General features: G+C 41.5%; 1 protein-coding gene across 3 annotated transcripts; it reads right to left on the bottom strand.

The window, feature by feature from the left end:
* Positions 1 to 18,230: 18,230 nt before the first annotated feature.
* On the bottom strand, positions 18,231 to 20,847 carry LOC119341071. Of its 3 annotated transcripts, none has more exons than XM_037612970.1 (3): positions 20,421 to 20,847; positions 18,693 to 18,797; positions 18,231 to 18,598 (listed from the first exon to the last, which is right to left on the bottom strand). In XM_037612970.1, exons 1-3 carry the CDS (start codon positions 20,711 to 20,713, stop codon positions 18,589 to 18,591), a joined length of 408 nt encoding a protein of 135 aa, XP_037468867.1. In that variant the 5' UTR covers positions 20,714 to 20,847; the 3' UTR covers positions 18,231 to 18,588. The 3 variants fall into 3 exon arrangements, with proteins under 3 accessions (XP_037468867.1, XP_037468865.1, XP_037468866.1); XM_037612968.1 differs by having other exon boundaries at positions 18,231 to 18,577; positions 18,754 to 18,797; positions 20,421 to 20,842; XM_037612969.1 differs by having other exon boundaries at positions 18,231 to 18,577; positions 20,421 to 20,842.
* Positions 20,848 to 23,789: the final 2,942 nt, after the last annotated feature.

Genomic DNA, 23,789 nt, shown 5'->3' on the forward strand with positions numbered 1-23,789 from the left:
ATACAGCCGCGAGGCGGTTTGGCAGCAGGCAGCGTGGGCGTTCCGGCGTGACAGTACGGCGACATTCCGGTGAGGTTCCAGCAGGGCAAGCGATGAAGTTTCAGGCAGTTGCTAGCCAGCAAAAAATATACAAAAAGATTATCTTTAAATAAACTTGCGGGAAGAAAATGCCAGTTTTATGAGATCCTCTAAAGTTATGGACACTATATGAGAACTGTTGGAGAGGTTTTTTGCCCCCAACTTCTCGTAAACAGTGGTTACTTCAGATTTAGGGGAGCTGTTGGTGTTCCTCTATGACTATTTCTGCTCAATTCCTATTTGGCACCTTAAGCGCTGGTTAGAGTGCATTCTGCAAACCGGCGTATCTAAATGGGCTGGCCCGTGTACACCTTCCTTTTTAGGGCGTTTTTCTTCTGGTTTTTTCCCAGCACGGGTTTTGCCAGTTTTTATCATTTTTTCATTTTCATTTTTTAGTTTTATTTCTTGTTTATTTCTTTATTAACATTTCCCCCTTTTATCAAATTTTTTAATTTTTTCAAATTATGATTTTTTTAAATTTGTGAACTATTTTAAAAATTTCATGAACCTTTTTCACCTTTTGAGTTTTTTTCATTTTTTATGAACTTTTTCCCTTTTTTGAAAAGTCAACGGTCAACTCTAAGTGGTCAATGATCAAGGTCACTGGTCGGCTGGTCAACAATCAGCCATCACATGTCATCAGTTATCAGATTTAAAACAAAACGCGGCTGGGCCGGCCCATATACTCCCGTGTGTGACTGTCAGGTATCTTAGCTGGCACCTAAGGAGCCAACTAGGAGCAATCTCTATTCGACGCTTATTGGGAGTACTTCATGGGTACCCCCCCTAGGGTGCTTCCCAGTGAATGCGCGCACGGGTGCTCCACCCATCACGTGTCGCGCGATGGAGGCGCTCGGCATGTGCATTGGGCTTTTGGGCTTCTTTGTTTTTATTCGGATTTGGGGTTTTCCAATTTTACCAGGGTTTTCCTATGTTCTTTGATTTTTTCTATTTTTTCTTTGGTTTACTTTGTTTCTTGTGAGTGCTTTTCACGTGAAGCATAAAAATCACAGTTGTGCTCATGGTGAAAAACCGTTGTGCTTTTGTGTGAAGTAGAATTGTTCTTTCGTGTGAAGCACAAACTATGCTTATGTGTTTCCAAAAAAATAAAAAACACAATTGTGCTTTCTCAAAAAGTGAACCACAGTTGTGCTTTGGGTGAAGCATAGTTTTGCTTCCCCCTAAAAGTGAAAAACACAATCGTGCTTCCACGTGATCCATAAGTGTGCTTCCCTAAAAAGTTGAAGCACAATTGTGCTTCTTTTTTTGGTTTTAATTTGTTTATGTTTTTTTGGTTTTTCAATTTCAATTTTTTGTTTTTTATAAGTCCATCCAATTCGATTAACATGATATCTGGTTTTTAATATCTCGACGCGAGAAATACAACAGTAAAAATAATTCGTTATTTGGATGCATGGTTCAAGAGATAAAACATTTTAAAAAAAACTACGAAAAATACCAAACTTCTGGATTGCAACAAGTATTGCACAAGCAGTGCGCCACCTGACACCATCAGAGGAAGTGGGTGTGACCTTTGTAAGGGGTACCCCCTTGACTAGTTATTTCACGCTTATTGCGACAAGTTGTTGCCACTTCACACAAATGAGCACGCTAGTGATTGCTTTGGGGTGGCTGATTTAATGATTTGGAGATTGGACAATTCTTCTGTTTTTTTAAGAAAGTTTTGGAAGGTTCCAGTCCAGATTCTTGTCGGTTTTGTTCACCTTCTATAAGGTTCTTGAACATGTTTTCATTTTTCAATTGTTTTTCCCATTGTTTTTTTGGCTTTCTTCTCGGTTTCTCAACAAGAAGTTTTTCTGTTTCTTGTTCTTTTCATATTTTTGAAAATTATTCATGTTTTCAAAATAGGATATTCCAAAATTGTCTACAACTTTCGAACAATGTTCAAAAAGTTTAAAAATTATTCAATTTTTTAAAATGTTCTAACTTAAATTTTATTTTGCAAAAAAATATTGGGAAATTCAAAAAATGAAAGTATTTTTCAGAAAAATCTACAAAAATTTTGCAATTTTTTTAAAAATAAAAAATAAATCAGTTTTCAAAAATTGTTCGGATTATCAAACATGTGCTACATTGTCAGTTCATCACATGTGGTTTGCTGCAGTAACTTGTCCCATTGCTGAAGTACCTATTCCTCCCTCACTCTGTGCATTTGAAAACCAAATCGGAGAAACATACCAAAAATAAACCGAACCAAACCAATTTTATGGTTTTTATGGTTTATGGTTTCAGTATGGTATGAACTTTTCATACCGATTTGCACTTTGGTTTTTATGGTAAAGAAAAACCGAACGGCTAGCCGAATAAACCAAAGTAAAAAATAAATTTATATTTTTTGAGATGAACAACCATACAAGTTGTCGTTTTTCTTGTACATGAGCCAAATTCACTACAGCACATAAAATTTTCTTGTAACTTAGTCATTTTCTCTTTTCAAAATGCTAAGCACGTCCATAATCATCAACAAATGAATTAATGCATGCATATATACTTATATGTATAGTTGTATACTATTTGTGTAAAACAGTATGTGTTTTGAGTCATAAATTTGAAAATTATTATTATGTCATTTTCAAATTCGCGTCAATTTTGGTTATTATGGTATATACCGAAACCATACCAAAATAATTTGGTATATACCGAAATCAAACCGTATTTTAGTTTCATACCATATTTACCGAAGTATTAGTAACGTACAAACCAAAAAACTGTATAAACCGAACCATGTAAACCGAATAAACCGAACGCACAAGGTGATTCCTCCAGTTCTCTGCACTGTGGTGCTAATGGGTCGACCCTGTCGGGGCACAAGGAGCGACTAGCTGCCGCACCAAGCGGCATATAGGAGGTCCTTATCTCTCGCTCTCAGCGAGGCAGAGTACGCCCTTGCCTACAGGTGCCCATTAATTGTTTGGTTACTTTTCTTTCTGAGTGCTAGAGTAGGAGTAAGCTTCACAATACCGCCATCTACAAGTTGTTGGCCTTATTGATCATCTATTTTTATTGCTTTCATTTATATTGCTGAAACTGAAATACATTTTGCTTAATTTGTTTAAAAAGTGTTCATCGTGCATTGAAAAAAAACACGCAGTGAAACAATGTTCGTGCAACTTGTAAAAAATGTCCATAAAATTTCAAAGAATGTTGGTGACATTTCAAAATTGTTCATTGCTTTCAAAAAAACTGTGACAATCTTAGAAAAAAATATACAATGTAATAAGAAGTTCATATGATTAAAAAAAATTGTTTCATGTCATTTAAAATGTACGTGATATTTTAAAGAAATTTTCAAAAATTTCAACAATATGTTCTTGACATTATTTAAGTGTCAATACAATGAAAAAAATGTTCACATAATATAGAGAACTCCATTAAAAAGGGTTTATTCAATTTTGAAAATATGTTTGTGTGGTTTAAAAAGTTTGTAATATTCAAAAAATGTTCACAACAGTAGAAAAAATTTATTCGTTGTAAAAAAATGTTCCATACCATTAGAAAAATGTTGGTGATATTTTATAAAAATGTTGACACGTTTCAAAAAATATACGTGACATTTAGAAAAAAATTATACAATGTAGAAAAATGTTTATGTTGTTTAAGAAATTGTTTCATCCATTCAAAAAATGTTCAACGTATATTTGAAAATGTGTAGTGGTTATTCAAATAAAATGTTTCAAACATGCCATTGAAAAAGAATCATGAGGGTATTTGAAAAAAAATTATCATGTGTTTGGAAAATATTAAATGTGTATCAAGTAAATGTTATGCGCATATATAGAAAAGTATACAACATGTATTAAAAAAGTCAACATTTAAAAAAATGAAAAAAAGAACCTAAGAGAAAAAAAAGGAAAACAGAAGAGAAAGGGAAAAAAGAATACAAAAAAACTGAAAACCCAAGCAGAAAAAAAACGACTTTTAAATGGATTCATGACACTGAGTTAAGTTCACTTCAGGAGTTGAATTTCCAGTTTGAGCAACACGAAGAAGAAGTAATAGACTGAACCTCTCCAGCTTCTAGCTCCACAAAATCCTCGTGCAAAGTCGGCTCGTATCGTTTGAGCTCCAAGAATCTAAATTCGGGCAATTGCTATTTGGTGCTGCATGCGCCCGTTACATGACAACTTGCAAACGGGCGCCTACAGCAGTCCGACCCATTCTATCTTTTTCCTTCCTGTTTTCGAAAGGTCAAAAATAGTGTTGGGAAGGGATTCGAACTCGCAACCCGTTCGTTGCAGGTGCTCAACTCTAACGGGAAAATTTCTAGTGCTACGGGAGCACCTAATTTTAGGTGCTCTAGGAGTTCCCCAACCATTGATTTCAGATCCAATGGTCATGTATGGATATGTTGGAGCTGGACCTAATAACTGGACTTCTGAGTTTTTTTCCGCAAATATGCGTCAGGTCGCACTGTGGCCTTTATGTTGATGCATACATAGGATCATGGTGATGCATAGCAACGAGAGGGGAGAGTGTTGTCCACGTACACTCGTAGACCGAAAGCGGAAGCGGAAGCACAACGCGGTTGATGTAGTCGTACGTCTTCACGGTCCGACCGATCAAGTACCGAACGCATGGCACCTTCGAGTTCAGCACACGTTCAACTCGATGACGTCCCTCGAACTCCGATCCAGCCGAGCTTTGAGGGAGAGTTCCGTCAGCATGACGCGTGGTCACGATGATGATGTTCTATCGATGCAGGGCTTCGCCTAAGCACCGCTACGATATTATCGAGGTAGACTATGGTGGATGGGGGCACCGCACACGGCTAAGAGATCCAAGGGATCAATTGTTGTGTCTATGGGGTGCCCCTCTCCTCCGTATATAAAGGAGGGGAGGAGGGGGCCGGCCAGGAGGAGGGGGCGCGCCAAAGGGGGGAGTCCTACTCCCACCGGGAGTAGGACTCCTCCTTTTCCTACTTGGAGAGGGAGAGGGAAGGAAGAGGACGGAGGGAGGAAGGAAGGGGGGGGTCGGGCCCCTTCCCAATTCGGATTGGGCTTGGGGGAGGCGTGCCCCCTCCCTTGCTCCTTTCCCCTCCTTTTCACTAAAGCCCATTAAGGCCCATATACCTCCCGGGGGATTCCGATAACCTCCCGGTGCTCCGGTATTATCCCGATCTCACCCAGAATCATTCCGGTGTCCAAAGATAGTCGTCCAATATATCGATATTTACGTCTCGACCATTTCGAGACTCCTTGTCATGTCCGTGATCACATCTGGGACTCCGAACTACCTTCGGTACATCAAAACATATAAACTCATAATATAACCGTCATCGAACTTTAAGCGTGTGGACCCTACGGGTTCGAGAACTATGTAGACATGACCGAGACATGTCTCCGGTCAATAACCAATAGCGGAACCTGGATGCTCATATTGGCTCCTACATATTCTACGAAGATCTTTATCGGTCAAACCGCATAACAACATATGTTGTTCCCTTTGTCATCGGTATGTTACTTGCCCGAGATTCGATCGTCGGTATCTCAATACCTAGTTCAATCTCATTACCGGCAAGTCTCTTTACTTGTTCCGTAATACATCATCCCACAACTAACTCATTAGTTGCAATGCTTGCAAGGCTTATAGTGATGTGCATTACCGAGTGGGCCCAAAGATACCTCTCCGACAATCGGAGTGACAAATCCTAATCTCGAAATACGCCAACCCAACAAGTACCTTTGGAGATACCTGTAGAGCACCTTTATAATCACCCAGTTACATTGTCATGTTTGGTAGCACACAAAGTGTTCCTCCGGTAAATGGGAGTTGCGTAATCTCATAGTCATAGGAACATGTATAAGTCATGAAGAAAGCAATAGCAACATACTAAACGATCAAGTGTTAAGCTAACGGAATGGGTCAAGTCAATCACATTATTCTCCTAATGATGTGATCCCGTTAATCAAATGACAACTCTTTGTCCATGGCTTGGAAACATAACCATCTTTGATTAACGAGCTAGTCAAGTAGAGGCATACTAGTGACACTCAGTTTGTCTATGTATTCACACATGTATCATGTTTCCGGTTAATACAATTCTAGCATGAATAATAAACATTTATCATGATATAAGGAAATAATAACTTTATTATTTCCTCTAGGGCATATTTACTTCAGTCTCCCACTTGCACTAGAGTCAATAATCTAGATTACACAGTAATGATTCTAACACCCATGGAGCCTTGGTGCTGATCATGTTTTGCTCGTGGAAGAGGCTTAGTCAACGGGTCTGCAACATTCAGATCCGTATGTATTTTGCAAATCTCTATGTCTCCCGCCTGGACTTGATCCCAGATGGAGTTGAAGCGTCTCTTGATGTGTTTCGTTCTCTTGTGAAATCTGGATTCCTTTGCCAAAGCAATTGCACCAGTATTGTCACAAAAGATTTTCATTGGACCCGATGCACTAGGTATGACACCTAGATCGGATATGAACTCCTTCATCCAAACTCCTTCATTTGCTGCTTCCGAAGCAGCTATGTACTCCGCTTCACATGTAGATCCCGCTACGACGCTTTGTTTAGAACTGCACCAACTGACAGCTCCACCGTTCAATATAAACATGTATCCGGTTTGCAATTTAGAATCGTCCGGATCAGTGTCAAAGCTTGCATCGACGTAACCATTTACGACGAGCTCTTTGTCACCTCCATAAACGAGAAACATATCCTTAGTCTTTCTCAAGTATTTCAGGATGTTCTTGACTGTTGTCCAGTGATCCACTCCTGGATTACTTTGGTACCTCCCTGCTAAACTAATAGCAAGGCACATATCAGGTCTGGTACACAGCATTGCATACACGATAGAGCCTATGGCTGAAGCATAGGGAACATCTTTCATTTTCTCTCTATCTTCTGAAGTGGTCGGGCATTGAGTCTTACTCAACTTCACACCTTGTAACACAGGCAAGAACCCTTCCTTTGCTTGATCTATTTTGAACTTCTTCAAAACTTTGTCAAGGTATGTGCTTTGTGAAAGCCCAATTAAGCGTCTTGATCTATCTCTATAGATCTTAATGCCCAATATATAAGCAGCTTCACCGAGGTCTTTCATTGAGAAACTCTTATTCAAATATCCCTTTATACTATCCAGAAATTCTATATCATTTCCGATCAACAATATGTCATCCACATATAATATCAGAAATGCTACAGAGCTCCCACTCACTTTCTTGTAAATACAGGCTTCTCCAAAAGTCTGTATAAAACCATATGCTTTGATCACATTATCAAAACATTTATTCCAACTCCGAGAGGCTCGCACCAGTCCATAAATTGATTTTTGGAGCTTGCACACTTTGTTAGCTCTCTTTGGATCAACAAAACCTTCCGGTTGCATCATATACAACTTTTCTTCCAGAAATCCATTCAGGAATGCAGTTTTGACATCCATTTGCCAAATTTCATAATCATGAAATGCAGTAATTGCTAACATGATTCTGACAGACTTAAGCATTGCTACGGGTGAGAAGGTCTCATCGTAGTCAACCCCTTGAACTTGTCAAAAACCTTTTGCAACAAACCGAGCTTTATAGACAGTAACATTACCATCAGCGTCAGTCTTCTTCTTGAATATCCATTTATTTTAGATGGCCTACCGATCATCGGGTAGGTCAACCAAAGTCCACACTTTGTTCTCATACATGGATCCCATCTCAGATTTCATGGCCTCAAGCCATTTTGCGGAATCTGGGTTCACCATCGCTTCTTCATAGTTCGTAGGTTCGTGTCGGTCTAGTAACATAACCTCTAGAACAGGATTACCGTACCACTCTGGTGCGGATCTTACACTGGTTAACCTATGAGGTCCAGTAACAACTTGATCTGAAGTTTCATGATCATCATCATTAACTACCTCACTAATTGGTATAGACGTCACAGGAACCGGTTTCTATGATGAACTACTTTCCAATAAGGGAGCAGGTACAATTACCTTATCAAGTTCTACTTTCCTCCCAGTCACTTCTTTCGAGAGAAACTCCTTCTCTAGAAAGGATCCATTCTTGGCAACAAATGTCTTGCCTTCGGATCTGTGATAGAAGGTGTACCAAACAGTCTCCTTTGGGTATCCTATGAAGACATATTTCTCGGATTTGGGTTCGAGATTATCAGGTTGAAGCCTTTTCATATAAGCATCGCAGCCCCAAACTTTAAGAAACGACAACTTTGGTTTCTTGCCAAACCACAGTTCATAAGGCGTCGTCTCAACGGATTTTGATGATGCCCTATTTAACGTGAATGCGGCCGTCTCTAAAGCATAACCCCAAAACGATAGCGGTAAATTAGTAGGAGACATCATATATCGCACCATATCTAGTAAAGTACGATTACGACATTCGGACACACCATTACGCTGTGGTGTTCCGGGTGGCGTGAGTTGTGAAACTATTCCGCATTGTTTCAAATGTAGATCAAACTCGTAACTCAAATATTCTCCTCCACGATCAGATCGTAGAAACTTTATTTTCTTGTTACGATGATTTTCAACTTCACTCTGAAATTCTTTGAACTTTTCAAATGTTTTAGACTTATGTTTCATTAAGTAGATATACCCATATCTGCTTAAATCATCTGTGAAGGTGAGAAAATAACGATACCCGCCGCGAGCCTCAACATTCATTGGTCCACATACATCAGTATGTATGATCTCCAATAAATCAGTTGCTCGCTCCATAGTTCCGGAGAATGGTGTTTTAGTCATCTTGCCCATGAGGCATGGTTCGCAAGTACCAAATGATCCATAATCAAGTGATTCCAAAAGTCCATCAGTATGGAGTTTCTTCATGCGCTTTACACCAATATGACCCAAACCGCAGTGCCACAAATAAGTTGCACTATCATTATCAACTCTGCATCTTTTGGCTTCAACATTATGAATATGTGTGTCACTACTATCGAGATTCATCAAAAATAGACCACTCTTTAAGGGTGCATGACTATAAAAGATATTACTCATAGAAATAGAACAACCATTATTCTCTGATTTAAATGAATAACCGTCTCGCATTAAATAAGATCCAGATATAATGTTCATGCTCAACGTTGGCACCAAATAATAATTATTTAGGTCTAATACTAATCCCGAAGGTAGATGTAGAGGTAGCGTGCCGACGGTGATCACATCGACTTTGGAACCATTTCCCACACGCATCATCACCTCGTCCTTAGCCAGTGTCCGCTTAATCCGTAGTCCCTGTTTCGAGTTGCAAATATTAGCAACAAAACCAGTATCAAATACCCAGGTGCTACTGCAAGCTCTGGTAAGGTACACATCAATAACATGTATATCGCATATACCTTTGTTCACCTTGCCATCCTTTTTATCCGCCAAATACTTGGGGCAGTTCCGCTTCCATTGACCAGTCTGCTTGCAGTAGAAGCACTCAGTCTCATGCTTAGGTCCAGACTTGGGTTTCTTCTCTTGAGCAGCAACTTGTTTGCTGTTCTTCTTGAAGTTCCCCTTCTTCTTCCCTTTGCCCTTTTTCTTGAAACTGGTGGTCTTTTGACCTTCAACACTTGATGCTCCTTCTTGATCTCTACCTCCGCAGCCTTTAGCATTGCGAAGAGCTCGAGAATCGTCTTATCCATCCCTTGCATGTTATAGTTCGCCACGAAGCTCTTGTAGCTTGGTGGCAGTGATTGAAGAATTCTGTCAATGACGCTATCATCCGGAAGATTAACTCCCAGTTGAATCAAGTGATTGTTATACCCAGACATTCTGAGTATATGCTCACTGACAAAACTATTCTCCTCCATCTTGCAGCTGTAGAACTTATTGGAGACTTCATATCTCTCAATCCGGGCATTTGCTTGAAATATTAACTTTAACTCCTGGAACATCTCATATGCTCCATGACGTTTAAAACGTCGTTGAAGTCCCGGTTCTAAGCCGTAAAGCATGGCACACTGAACTATCGAGTAGTCATCAGCTTTGCTCTGCCAGACGTTCATAACATCTGGTGTTACTCCTGCAGCAGGTTTGGCACCTAGCGGTGCTTCCAGGATGTAATTCTTCTGTGCAGCAATGAGGATAATCCTCAAGTTACGGAGCCAGTCCGTGTAATTGCTACCATCATCTTTCAACTTTGCTTTCTCAAGGAATGCATTAAAATTCAACGGAACAACAGCACGAGCCATCTATCTACAACAAACATAGACATGCAAAATACTATCAAGTACTAAGTTCATGATAAATTTAAGTTCAATTAATCATATTACTTAAGAACTCCCACTTAGATATGACATCCCTATAATCATCTAAGTGACCACGTGATCCAAATCAACTAAACCATAACCGATCATCACGTGAAATGGAATAGCTTTGAATGGTGAACATCACTATGTTGATCATATCTACTATATGATTCACGCTCGACCTTTCAGTCTCAGTGTTCCGAGGCCATATCTGCATATGCTAGGCTCGTCAAGTTTAATCTGAGTATTCTGCGTGTGCAAAACTGGCTTGCACCCGTTGTAGATGTACGTAGAGCTTATCACACCCGATCATCACGTGGTGTCTGGGCACGACGAACTTTGGCAACGGTGCATACTCGGGGAGAACACTTTTATCTTGAAATTTAGTGAGATATTATCTTATAATGCTATCGTCAATCAAAGCAAGATAAGATGCATAAAGGATAAACATCACATGCAATCAATATAAGTGATATGATATGGCCATCACCATCTTGTGCTTGTGATCTCAATCTCCGAAGCACCGTCATGATCACCATCATCACCGGCGCGACACCTTGATCTCCATCGTAGCATCATTGTCGTTTCGCCACCTATTGCTTCTAGGACTATCACTACCGCTTAGTGATAAAGTAAAGCAATTACAGGGCGATTGCATTGCATACAATAAAGCGACAACCATATGGCTCCTGCCAGTTGCCGATAACTCAGTTACAAAACATGATCATCTCATACAATAAAATATAGCATCACACCTAGACCATATCACATCACAACATGCCCTGCAAAAACAAGTTAGACGTCCTCTACTATGTTGTTGCAAGTTTTACGTGGCTGCTACGGGCTAAGCAAGAACCGTTCTTACCCACGTATCAAAACCACAATGATAGTTCGTCAAGTTAGTGTTGTTTTAACCTTCTCAAGGACCGGGCGTAGCCACACTCGGTTCAACTAAAGTTGGAGAAACTGACACCCGCCAACCACCTATGTGCAAAGCACGTCGGTAGAACCAGTCTCGCGTAAGCGTACGCGTAATGTCGGTCCGGGCCGCTTCATCCAACAATACCGCCGAACCAAAGTATGACATGCTGGTAAGCAGTATGACTTGTATCGCCCATAACTCACTTGTGTTCTACTCGTGCATATAACATCTAGGCATAAAACCTGGCTCGGATGCCACTGTTGGGGAACGTAGTAATTTCAAAAAAAATCCTATGCACACAAAGGATCATGGTGATGCATAGCAACGAGAGGGGAGAGTGTTGTCCACGTACCCTCATAGAACGAAAGTGGAAGCGTTAGCACAACGTGGTTTATGTAGTCGTACGTCTTCACGATCCGACCGATCAAGTACCGAACGCACGACACCTCCGAGTTCAGCACACGTTCAACTCGATGACGTCCCTCGAACTCCGATCTAGCCGAGCTTTGAGGGAGAGTTCCGTTAGCACGACGGCGTGATGAAGATGATGATATTCTACCGACGCAGGGCTTCGCCTAAGCACCGCTATGATATTATCGAGGTGGACTATGGTGGAGGGGGGCACCGCACACGGCTAAGAGATCCAAGGGATCAATTGTTGTGTCTATGGGGTGCCCCCCTCCTCCGTATATAAAGGAGGGGAGGAGGGGGCCAGCCACGAGGAGGAGGCGCGCCAAAGGGGGGAGTCCTACTCCCACCAGGAGTAGGACTCCTCCTTTTCCTACTTGGAGAGGGAGAGGGAAGGAAGAGGAAGGAGGGAGGAAGGAAAGGGGGGGCCGGCCCCCTTCCCAATTCGGATTGGGCTTGGGGGAGGCGCACCCCCTCCCTTGCTCCTTTCCCCTCCTTTTCACTAAAGCCCATTAAGGCCCATATACCTCCTGGGGGGGTCCGATAACCTCTCGGTGCTCCGGTATTATCCCGATCTCACCCGCAACCATTCCGGTGTCCAAAGATAGTCATCCAATATATCGATATTTACGTCTCGACCATTTCGAGACTCCTCGTCATGTCCGTGATCATATCCGGGACTCAGAACTACCTTCGGTACATCAAAACATATAAACTCATAATATCTGTCATCGAACTTTAAGCGTGCGGACCCTACGGGTTCGAGAACTATGTAGACATGACCGAGACATGTCTCCAGTCAATAACCAATAGCGAAACCTGGAAGCTCATATTGGCTCCTACATATTCTACGAAGATCTTTATCGGTCAAACCGCATAACAACATACATTGTTCCCTTTGTCATCGGTATGTTACTTGCCCGAGATTCGATCGTCGGTATCTCAATACCTAGTTCAATCTCGTTACCGACAAGTCTCTTTACTCGTTCCATAATACATCACCCCGCAACTAACTCATTAGTTGCAATGCTTGCAAGGCTTATAGTGATGTGCATTACCGAGTGGGCCCAGCGATACCTCTTCGACAATCGGAGTGACAAATCCTAATCTCGAAATACACCAACCCAACAACTACCTTTGGAGATACCTGTAGAGCACCTTTATAATCACCCAGTTACATTGTGACGTTTGGTAGCACACAAAGTGTTCCTCCGGTAAACGGGAGTTGCATAATCTCATAGTCATAGGAACATGTATAAGTCATGAAGAAAGCAATAACAACATACTAAACGATCAAGTGTTAAGCTAACGGAATGGGTCAAGTCAATCACATCATTCTCCTAATGATGTGATCCCGTTAATCAAATGACAATTCTTTGTCCATGGTTAGAAAACATAACCATATTTGATTAACGAGCTAGTCAAGTAGAGGCATACTAGTGACACTCAATTTGTCTATGTATTCACACATGTATCATGTTTCCGGTTAATACAATTCTAGCTTGAATAATATACATTTATCATGATATAAGGAAATAATAACTTTATTATTGCCTTTAGGGCATATTTCCTTCACTTTAGATCTCTGATCGAACGGTTGTAAAGCTCTAGCCACCAGGCCATCCACCCTCGGGTGTAAAGCTAGTTTGTTTTCTTCTATTTATTTCGTTCTACAGTTTGGTTTATTCCTTTTCTTTTTTTCTCATCTTTTTTGTTTTCTTTATTGCGTGTTTTTTTGAATTCGTGAACTTTTCCTTTAAATCCATTAACTTTTTTTGAAAATCGATGAATTTTTTCCTGAATCTTTGAACTATTTTTCAAATTTGATGAACTTTTTGTGAAATTTGATGAACTTTTTTCAAGTTTGGTGAACTATTTTGAAATTTGATGAACATTTTTGTCAAATTGTATAAACTTTTTTTAAAATTTGATGAACCTTTTTTCAAATTCGATGAACTTTTTGTTAATTCACGAACCTTTTCCATTGTTGGCGAACTTGTCCTTTCAATTCATGGTTTATATGAATGCCTTTTCAAACTTATGTTTTCTTTATTCAGAAAATGTGTAGGGGGTATATAATACTAGTATATGTTTAATATTTGAAATGTATGAAATATTAAAGAATTATGTTTTCCGATAGAAATCAGCAAATTGAGCTTGGCCTGGTGGTTAACCCTTGTGGGCATCTACTTGGGCGTGACGAGTTCGACTCCAGCTTCTCCCGATTGAAACGTTGTATTTTTTCTTCGCTTTTTTTTGCTTCTCAGCAGCTTGCTGGGCCGGCCCAGTTCGCGTCCGTTCGGGCGCCAGTCGCGCGAATCGGCGCTTACAGCGCTGTATAGGGGCATTTCCTATTTGGCGCCATAAGCGCCAGTTAACGTGCATTTTTATAACTGGCGCCTGTGGCGTTCATAAATGGGTCGGCCCATCTAGGCGCTGGTTGACGATTCGTTTTTGAAAATTCTATGAACTTTTTTTAATTTCAACAGTTCTTTTTCAGATTGATGAACTTTTTGAAATATCGATAAACTTTTTTTAGATTTATGAACTTTTTCCAGTTCAATGAACTTTTTCTAAAAATACATGAACTTTTTTGAATTTCTATGAATTTTTTCAAATGTAATGAACTTTTTAAAAAATTAATGAACTTTTGCTAAACCGGATGATTTTTTTTTCAATTTTAGTGAACTTTTTTTCAAATTGATGAACCTTTTTTAAAGATATGATTTTTTTCAAATGATTAACCTTTTTTCTTTAAATCTGTAAACCTTTTTTGATTTCACATTTTTATTTTCGTAACAAAAAATAGAAAAAATGGGGCAGTACACTAGTGGGCCGGCCCATGCTCCGGCGGCTCGAGGAGCCTAATCGAGAAGCTTAGCCGACCTCCCATGTAGAAACGCGAAGCAATTTGAGAAACTCAACCGATCTCCAGTGTAAAAATGTGAAGCCCAAAGGCCCAACCCAAAGGTGGCTAGCAATCTTCAGAGTGCATACGACCAGATTGTTCGGCCATTCGGTTTTGTTTAACATGATGCGATAAGCTTGGACAACGACTCAGAAAATCACCTTCAAGACTATGGGTGCAAATCTATTCATCGTTTAGTTCAGTTGCTTGGGGGATTGCAGGGGGTGATGGATGGAGGACCTTGTTTTTTTCGGGATGCAGCCGTAGTGTTGCAAGAGTACGATGGGTTCAGCAATGTGGAGGATTATAAGTTGGACAAAATCCCGGTGTGGGCGAGAATTCAGGGAGTGCCGGATGGCCTTATGAGGAAAAAGGAACTTGTAGGGAAGGTAGCAAAGAAGGTAGGGGAGCCGCCCATAATGGTGATTGTCAATGAGGGTATTATCAATCCCTCGAAATTCTTGAGAGCACGGGTCTACCTTGATGTGAATGTCCCCTTGGTAAGATTTGTTCTGATAACCATCAAGGAGAGCAAGAAGTACCCTGTTTACTATGAGAAATTGCCTGATTTTTGTTTCATGTGTGGTTTGATGGGACATGTGGTGGAGGAGTGTGGGGATGGTATACATGATCCAAAGGAGTATGAGTGGGGTGAGTGGCTGCGTTGGGGTTATGACTTTGGCTCTCGGCAGAATGGAGGATGGGGACGTGGTGGACGAGGAGGTGGGGGTAATGGAGATTTTGGTGGAAGAGGAGGAAGAGGTAACATTAATGGCCAGGGTAGAGGAAGAGCTAGTTATGGAGTGGGCTGAGGTGATCGTACATGCCGATTGGAGAGAGGTAATGGGGGTCGAGGAAAGGGTGTGAACAATGGACTTATAATAGCTATCTTGGTATGGAATTCTCTCGGGATAACCTTGTTGTAGCTTCAAATGGGCACCAAGGAGCACAGAAAAGACTTGTTGATGCAAACGGCAATGTGGTTGTGAGAGGGCAACAAATTCCTAATTTGAATGGTAAGGTAGCCGACACGGTGCTGATGTTGGAGGGGGCTACCAATGACACAAGTGATACAGCCACCGCGCTTGGAACTCCTGGAAAGGTTCCGATTGTTAAACGAAGAAGGCGGGAAATGAGTGGAGAGGAAAGCATCCAAGACATGGACTTAGAGGCGGCCTCCTGAGTGGAGGACCGCTGAGCCCAATGAGGACTTTATTGTGGAACTGCTGCGGGATTGGCGACCCCGCGACGGTCAATGAGCTTTGCGATCTTGCGAGGGCTTGTGCGCTGACGGCTCTTTGCATTGCGGAAACCCAAATTGCGAAGAAGCGCGTGGAAGGATTGGCGGTATCATTGGGGTATGATGCGAGTTATGTCGTGTCTAGTTCTGGAAGAAGTGGAGGTTTGTGTGTTTTTTGGAAAAATGACATTCAACTTGACATAGAAAATGAATCGAATTACCATATCGACTGTGTGATAACTGAACCGAGGGAAGAACAGTGGCGTCTGACCGTTTTTTATGGAGAAGCAAACAGAAGCCTCCGACACTTAACATGGGACATGATGAAGTTTCTCCGGAGTACTAGTGCCTTACCGTGGGCTTGTATTGGTGACTTTAATGAGTGCTTGAGATCGGAATAACAATTGGGGCCCAATGAGAGAGATAGCTCACAGATTGCGGCATTAAGAGAAGCGGTTGACATATGTGCTTTGGCTGATCTTGGGTACAAGGGGGTCGATTGGACGTTCGAGAAGAGAGCATGCGGTGGTAAATTCTGCAGGGTCCATTTAGATCGAGTTCTTGCCACGGTAGAGTGGTCTGAGCGATTCCCTTTTGCTTTTGTAGAGCACCTTCGGGTTGGTCCATCAAAAGAAGAAAAAAGTGTTGAAGTGAAACTGATGATTTATTGTATAGAGAGGAAGTAATGTGGAGACAAAGATCCCGGGTTCAGTGGCTTGCTGAGGGGGATAGCAATACAAAATTCTTTCATAAGAAAGCATCGGCGCGTAGAAGCAAGAACTGCATTAACTCTTTGCAACGGTCAGATGGATCGCTATGTGATGATCAAACTGAACTTGCTTCTATGGCAACTGAATTTTGTTCCAATCTATATGCGACAGAGGAAACAATAGGTATGGAAGAGGTACTGCCACATATCCCAGCGAAGGTAACTTCTAATATGAATGTGATGCTGAATAAAGATTACAGCAAAGATGAGGTGAAGAACGCTCTTTTTCAAATGTTCCCAACAAAGGCTCTAGGGCCCGATGGTTTTCCGACGCATTTTTTCCAACGACACTAGGACCTTTGTGGTGATGAGGTGACGGATATTGTGATGCGGATTCTTAATGGGGATGATTCACTGAAAGATATAAATAGAACGTTCATCGTTTTAATTCCCAAGATCTCTAGTCCAAAAAACTTAGGACAATTTCGGCCGATCAGCCTTTGTAATGTGATTTATAAAATCGCTTCAAAGGTTCTTGCAAATTGGCTGAAACTTATTCTTCCAGAGGTGATTTCCATTGAGCAGTCAGCTTTTGTATCATGGTGTTTGATTACGGATAACATAATCTCAGCATATGAGGGTCTTCACTTCATGAGGAGGAAGAAGAGGATCAATAATTCCCATGCGGCCCTTAAGTTGGACATGGCTGTCTGGCTCTAGCTGATGAAGGGTTAGTGGAGCATCTGATAATGAATCGTGTTGATGATGCACGACTGTGGATCTTTTGGTTATTTGATACATTGACACATCAGGAGTTGGCTGTTGTTCTTGCCACCCTGTGGGCTATCTGGTGGGCGAGGCGGCGAGCTATGCATGACGTGGAGTTTCAGGACCCAATGTCCACTCATGTTTTTATATCTAGGTATCTTGAGGAGATTGAAATTTCAGCAAAACCCACTGGCACAAGGGGGCGCGTTTCAGCAGAAACGACAAGGCAGAAGAGGAACTGGATTGCTCCAGAGGGGGGCTGGCACAAGGTTACCGTTGATGGGGGCCTATCTAGAGATGGAAGCAAGGGAGCAGCTGCTAATGTTTGCCGCATTGAATATGGCCAGTTTTGGGGAGCCTCTGTTATTGTGCTTGATGGGTAGACTGACCCAGCATGCCTTGGAGCCGTTGCAGGAGCCTCTGTTATTGTGCTTGATGGGTAGACTGACCCAGCATGCCTTGGAGCTGTTGCATGCAACGAAGGCCTCACATTAGCTCAAGATCTGAACATTGGTGATGTGTTGTTGGCTTCGGACTGTCTAGAGATGGTCACAAACTACCATAAGAAGGCGTTGCGCCCCTACTCGGCGATCTTGCGGGAGGTGGAGCAGCGAGCCTCACATCTTCATCATTTTGCTGTCGTGCATGAGAAGCGGTAGACCACTGTCGAAGCTCATATTTTAGCTAAGGCAGCGTCATCTATGGACGCGGGCGCTATGTATGGTTGGGTTCTATACCTGATATTTGTTGTATTCTCTACTACCTAAAAGAAACGTAAAGTTCCGTTTTCCCTTTTACGTTCCCCCTCTTTGTCCAACCCCTTCGTACGATCCCCCCTCCCCTCCAGCGATTTTTTTCTCCCGACACCGGTTTTCTCCCCACCGATTTTCTCCCTCTGCCGATTTTCTTTTCTCCCTCCAATCGACTCAATCTTTGGTAAAGAAATAATTCACATAAGGCAAACAAGCAGAATCAATCAACAATCAATCAAAACGCAATCAATTCATGCATGACAATCAATTCATTCATGACGGTGATAAATCTCCTTCCTTCTTTCAATCAAACATTGATCAATCTCCTTCCTTCTTTCAATCACTTCCTTTTTCCTATCACCATGGTTTACTTGGCGCCAATGAAAATGAAAATAGTCAGATCAGTCAATATACGTCCTTGCGTTCTGAACCATGAGTCGTGTTGGAAGAGAAATCGGGTCTTAGCACTCATGGCGATGGGACCCAGGATGGGCCGTCCTGGCTCGAAGAGGGTCATGTTACCACCGCCTGTGAACTTCGTTCCCGCTCCCATATTGGCCCTCCACCGCCGATCGCCTGGAAACATTTTATCCATTCCTGCTTTTAGTTATTTGCATTAGGAAATATACAGAATTGTGCTCTTTGTCAACCAATTGCAGACATGCAAGGTTCAGCGAAATAGAAAACCTACATATATACAGTAGAGGTTGGGACGCAACGGCAAAGGTTTTGTATGCTCGCATCAAACATACCCGGAGTGGAGCAGCCATCTTTCACGCCATCCTCATCGACCAAACTGTAAGTATTCACAGAAGATATGCTATCAAGTGATCTGCTGATAATATATTCAACATGCTGCTAATGTATGCAATAGATTTCCAGGGGGTCAAAATGGATGCAATTGCATTTGATCCATTTCAACCGATCGCATATCGCTTCAGCATATCGCTTCAGCGACAACCTACGTGCCGGCTCAGTACACTTATTCAAAAAAGTTGGTTTTGAACCAGCAGCTATGCATCTGCCAGTTGCACTGCCGGTGCCATGTGACTTTTACATCGTCCTCCACTCGCGCACTGAAATACTTCTTGCCAGGGCCAGCATTAACATCCCTCCGTTGCCGCCACGATTCATTGATTTTATAGATGTCTACAGCCTCAGAAACAGGATGCTTGCAGGTGCATTGTATCATCTCACAATGAATTTTGCTGACATGTAGTTGAGCCAGACTTTCTTAACAAATTCACATCATTTTTTCCCATATGTCATTGGCATAGTGATGCATGTCAGCAAAATAATGTTACACAGGTCAGACGACCGTACCACGCCATACCGACATGTGGTCCTAATGAACACTCGGTAAGAACTCTACTTAATGTTTAGTACATTTTATTGGCAGTGGGCTAACATTTTATTGCTCAACCAGGAGGGAGTTTATCTACCTACATGTCTGGGAGCAGCATGTGTCACGCCACTTGATGCGGTGGGGACTAGCAAAGCAGGGGCTCTGGACTTTAGGTGCCACACTGCTTGAGGTCAACAGAGCACAACGTGAGTGCTTGTGTAATCGAAGAATGTTTAACATGACCATCTTATATAAAAATATGAATTGTATGTTGTTTTATTAAACCTATTTTGTAGGGTTCTTGAAAACGACATACATGAGCCAGCTTGTCTTCCAACCAGACAACCAGTAGTCCTACGAGTTGGCAGCCTGCCGTGCGGCACTAGGAGATGCTCAACCGGGCCAGCTTGATTGTTCAACGAATGAGCCATGTTCACGTTCAACGAATGAGGAGGGTTCAAGTCTGATGCAAAATTCACTTCGATGCTCTATAATGATGTTCAAATGTTATTATGTTCGCACAACCACTTAGTGTTCGTCGCCTCTAAAACAGCTTCACAAGGATCTATTTTTATAGCACGTGTTGTCATCATTATAAATCCAGCTGGATGAAAGAAATCAATGACAGATGAGATTTTGTCCGGGATCAACTGCTATATCTATGTTTTTTCCATTTTTTTTGTTTCCCCACTAATTCCTTGTGTAATAATGCGCATTAACTCTAATTAATTAATACGGGATCACTTTCCTATCCATGATTGCATATAAGTCTGCTTGGCATATGAACCTCACGCACTCTTCGTGGCATTGGTTTCCTGCTGATCTTTCCCCGCCTCCAATTCAATCAGCTCGACTATCAACCCGGGTGCCACGCCGCTAAGATAAACACACGCAGACTCCTATCTAATTTGGTTCGGTAAGACCTATAGTTTATTCATGTTTACCATGTATAATTAGCCCCATGTTTGTGAGCATCGACTCTATGCAAAGCGCATCCTGTTTACTATTTGAGCTTCGAGCATAATAAAATAGTATGCTTCAGACTAATACGTGAGGTTGCAGAAATACACGTACCCACATATAATCGGTGACTGGCTGGGAGAATGGGGCCTCCATCCCTTTGCGATGCGCCGGCTGCAGCTCCTCTCCACGCCGCCGGAGCAAACTCCAGCACACAGAGACCGCTCAGCCTCCGTCTTCCGCGCAGACACCGTCTCCCGGCCCGCCGTCACCGTAGCGCGCAGCCTGCCATCAATGGCGACGGCCCACGCAGCCCCCATCACCATGGCCAGGACGTCCGCCTTCAAGGACGGCGGCACCACATCCTCAACGAGCACAACGGGATAGATCGACGCCGGACGCGACATCGCCGTCGAGCATCGCGAATTGCCGGCGTGGTTACGCCGGCAAGGAATTCGGCGCCGACGCAGCCGCTATCTCCTTCCTTTCCGTGAATGACGGCGAAAATTGGAGGATATTTTGGATAGGGTTTCCACCGGTGCTGATTTTGCGATCGTGTTGTTGATCTGTGCCGTCCAGAGGATCGGACGGTGTGCATAGTGGCACAGCGATGCTGGCAGGCCCAAGTTGGGCCAATTTAGAATGGATGGATGGTGGCACTTGATGTAATAGGCCGTTGACCAGATTAGTCCTCGTGGGTGGGCCAAATGTTATACTACGCTGTGTTTTTCTCTTGTACAACGATGCCTCCATTTCTTATATTTTCTCATGTGGAGAATATCTAATGTATGGTAAACGGTCCTAAAAAAATAGTCTGATGAAATGTTGTGACTCAAGAGAATGCAAGATACTTGTGGTACCACGTGCTATTAATTTTATGGATATAAAATATGTATCATTTTAATTTGCATCAACAAATTATAATTTATGCTCTTGAGGTAATGTCAACTGAATTTCACTATAGACATTGGATAACTAGCATACTTGCATGAATAATTTTTAAATCATCATCATTAGTGATTTTAATTCGTGGTATAATAAACAGGAGTGCATAAGTCGAATATGAATTGGAATGAGGTAGAATAAGCGTGCACTCTACAATCTTACCACGGTGGCCACGTAACAGAAACTTTTATTTGATACTATCTTCCTTGCAGATGAAGTCTCCGACGCGATCGAGTGATCATACTCCCTTCAAAGACACGTCAAACTCTACGAACCAAAGTAATATTTAATGATCTAATGCTGTGAATTTGTACAATCTGATGCACAAGAAATAAGTAAATTATTGTTCTGTTTTTTAGGTGTCATCGATATTAATAATGGACGGGAACCTATAGATGCGAAAGAGCGCAAGTGGCAACGTGCTAGGGAACGATATGCGCAGATGGATGCAGAGAAAAAAGATGAGCTACTTAAAAAGCGTCGTGAAGCCTATCAACAAAAGAAAGCTCGACTATTGGTTCATTCCCAAGAGACACAATCAAGTCAAGATACGTCAGTTGTTAAAGGTGCTTAATAGTAGGCATATTATTACTTGCAAATATAGCAATTTCGTTGTTCCATGTTTCTAAGCAACTATACCTGACGTGCCATGGTTAGAACAAGAAAACACTTCTTGCAACAAGGAAAATATGGTTCCTCTTGAAGATAATGACTGGCTCAGCAGAAATTTGGCAGTTATATTTCCACTCTATTTTTTATTATCTATATGGCTATATTTTTATTTCATGATAAAATTAGATAATGAAATTGTTTTGAAATTATCTGATATTTATTTTGTGCATGTCACCTCCGTCATATGGAGTCATTTGTGTTTAACTTGCAACTTGTTATCATGTGTTACTGAGAGAAACCGGACCAGTGAACCGAAGTGTAAATTCTTGAGTGCATGAATACCAGAACTGAAGTGAAAATTCTGCTTGTCTTTTGATATGTTTTCTCTCAAGTAGAGGAAGATGGTTCATGTCCAAGCAAATCACCTACCTGCAAGCTTCTTGACATCTCACTAATTCGAGATTTTATTCTCTTCACTCTTTTCTGATATGTAAAATCAAAATAATACTTTCAATGTAGTTGATGTGTATACTTTCCAAGGTAGTTTGCTGAAATGGTGATGAATCATTTGTGCATCGTATTTGAGGCCCAGATGCGACTTGTAAATATACTTTACATTACAAGTTATTATGTGCATTAGGTTTTTAGATAATTCGTAAATGTAGGGTGTATCTGGCTTTAACTTTTTTTAGTAAAAAAAATGTGCACTTCTTTCAAACCAAGATAATGTTCTTACAATCAGCTTTATTTTTATTTTTGTAAAGAGAGACGGCCTCTCCGAATTTCATTCATCTTATTATCAGCTTGTAGACTATGCAGAATAAAATGAGGGCTATGGTCCAGCCAACGTGCTTCTGCGCCACTCACGCACAGTCATGAGTATCAACATTTGCTGTCCTTCTAGCAAAACGAATATCAAAAGACTCAAAAAGTGGACTGCTTTGTGATTCCGTCTTATCCGCCATAGACCTGCCAAATTTGTCATTGGATGGGATGTTTCCACTCAGAGTAAAAATATACGATACAATAAAACAGCGCGACATCTCTGGCCATTTTCTTGCTCCTGATATTTTTGCATGCGATAATGGCGCTAGCCAATCGGTAAATAAATCATAGGGAAGCAATCACGTTTATGTAGGGAAGATAATCGCGAAGATTGCCCTATGTAGGGAAGATAATCGCCGAGATGCAGGTCAGTTAAGGCCGCGCGTCACATGCAGCAAGAAAATCCCGAGTTCAGCGGAAGGGAAGGAAATAATAAAGCTAGGCTGCTCGCACTACCCCATTTTCATCTATCATATTGCTAAAAACATTTACTCCTATCCAGCAATCTGTTTGGGTTTATAGTTTTAAACTTTATGCACGTGTGGCATGATCATGAACATGGATTACCAGTTGTGCCGGTGAGTACTCTACATTCACCATTCATGTGTCCTTTTAGATGTGAGCCTTGCATGACAGCATAATGCACGTGCAGGACGATTATGACCTACAGAATCAGGTGTTGGTACACTTGCTGTCGTACAAGGACAATGAATGCGTAGAAAATATTCCACAAGTCGTGCATGATTTGGTGAAGAGAATTGGGATAAACTTTTTTTAGTCGGAGAAGCATATGTGTAATTTTATTACAACATTGTGAAATAGCTTTGTTTACTCTGTATCAATACGTTACTACAGTTCTTATTCTTTTAATCTAAATATGAACAATGCTATTTTTTGCAAGCTTACTTCAAATATTTCATATGAAGTGGATAGTTATATGCTAAATGAAAAGAAATGTGTGTGCTCTTCTTAAATTCAACTCAGTACTACTTCATCTCAACATTGAGTTAGATAATCCTCAACTAAACTTTGTCATTCAATTAGATGGACACGTTTAAATTTTGTACATGTATTATTGCCCGTGGCAACGGGCATTTTACT

The sequence above is a fragment of the Triticum dicoccoides genome, chromosome 7B, assembly GCF_002162155.2.
Source record: "Triticum dicoccoides isolate Atlit2015 ecotype Zavitan chromosome 7B, WEW_v2.0, whole genome shotgun sequence".
NCBI classification, from domain to species: Eukaryota; Viridiplantae; Streptophyta; class Magnoliopsida; order Poales; family Poaceae; genus Triticum; species Triticum dicoccoides.

Bases quoted from the DNA above. Each gene is read 5' to 3' on its own strand.
- LOC119341071 (XM_037612968.1), bottom strand. From the start codon at position 20,713: ATGTCGCGTCCGGCGTCGATCTATCCCGTTGTGCTCGTTGAGGATGTG. The intron at 18,798-20,420 runs GTACGTGTATTT...GAATACTTACAG, and splicing joins CAGTCACCGATTATATGTGG to TTTGGTCGATGAGGATGGCG. The intron at 18,578-18,753 runs GTATGTTTGATG...AAATGTTTCCAG, and splicing joins AGATGGCTGCTCCACTCCGG to GCGATCGGCGGTGGAGGGCC.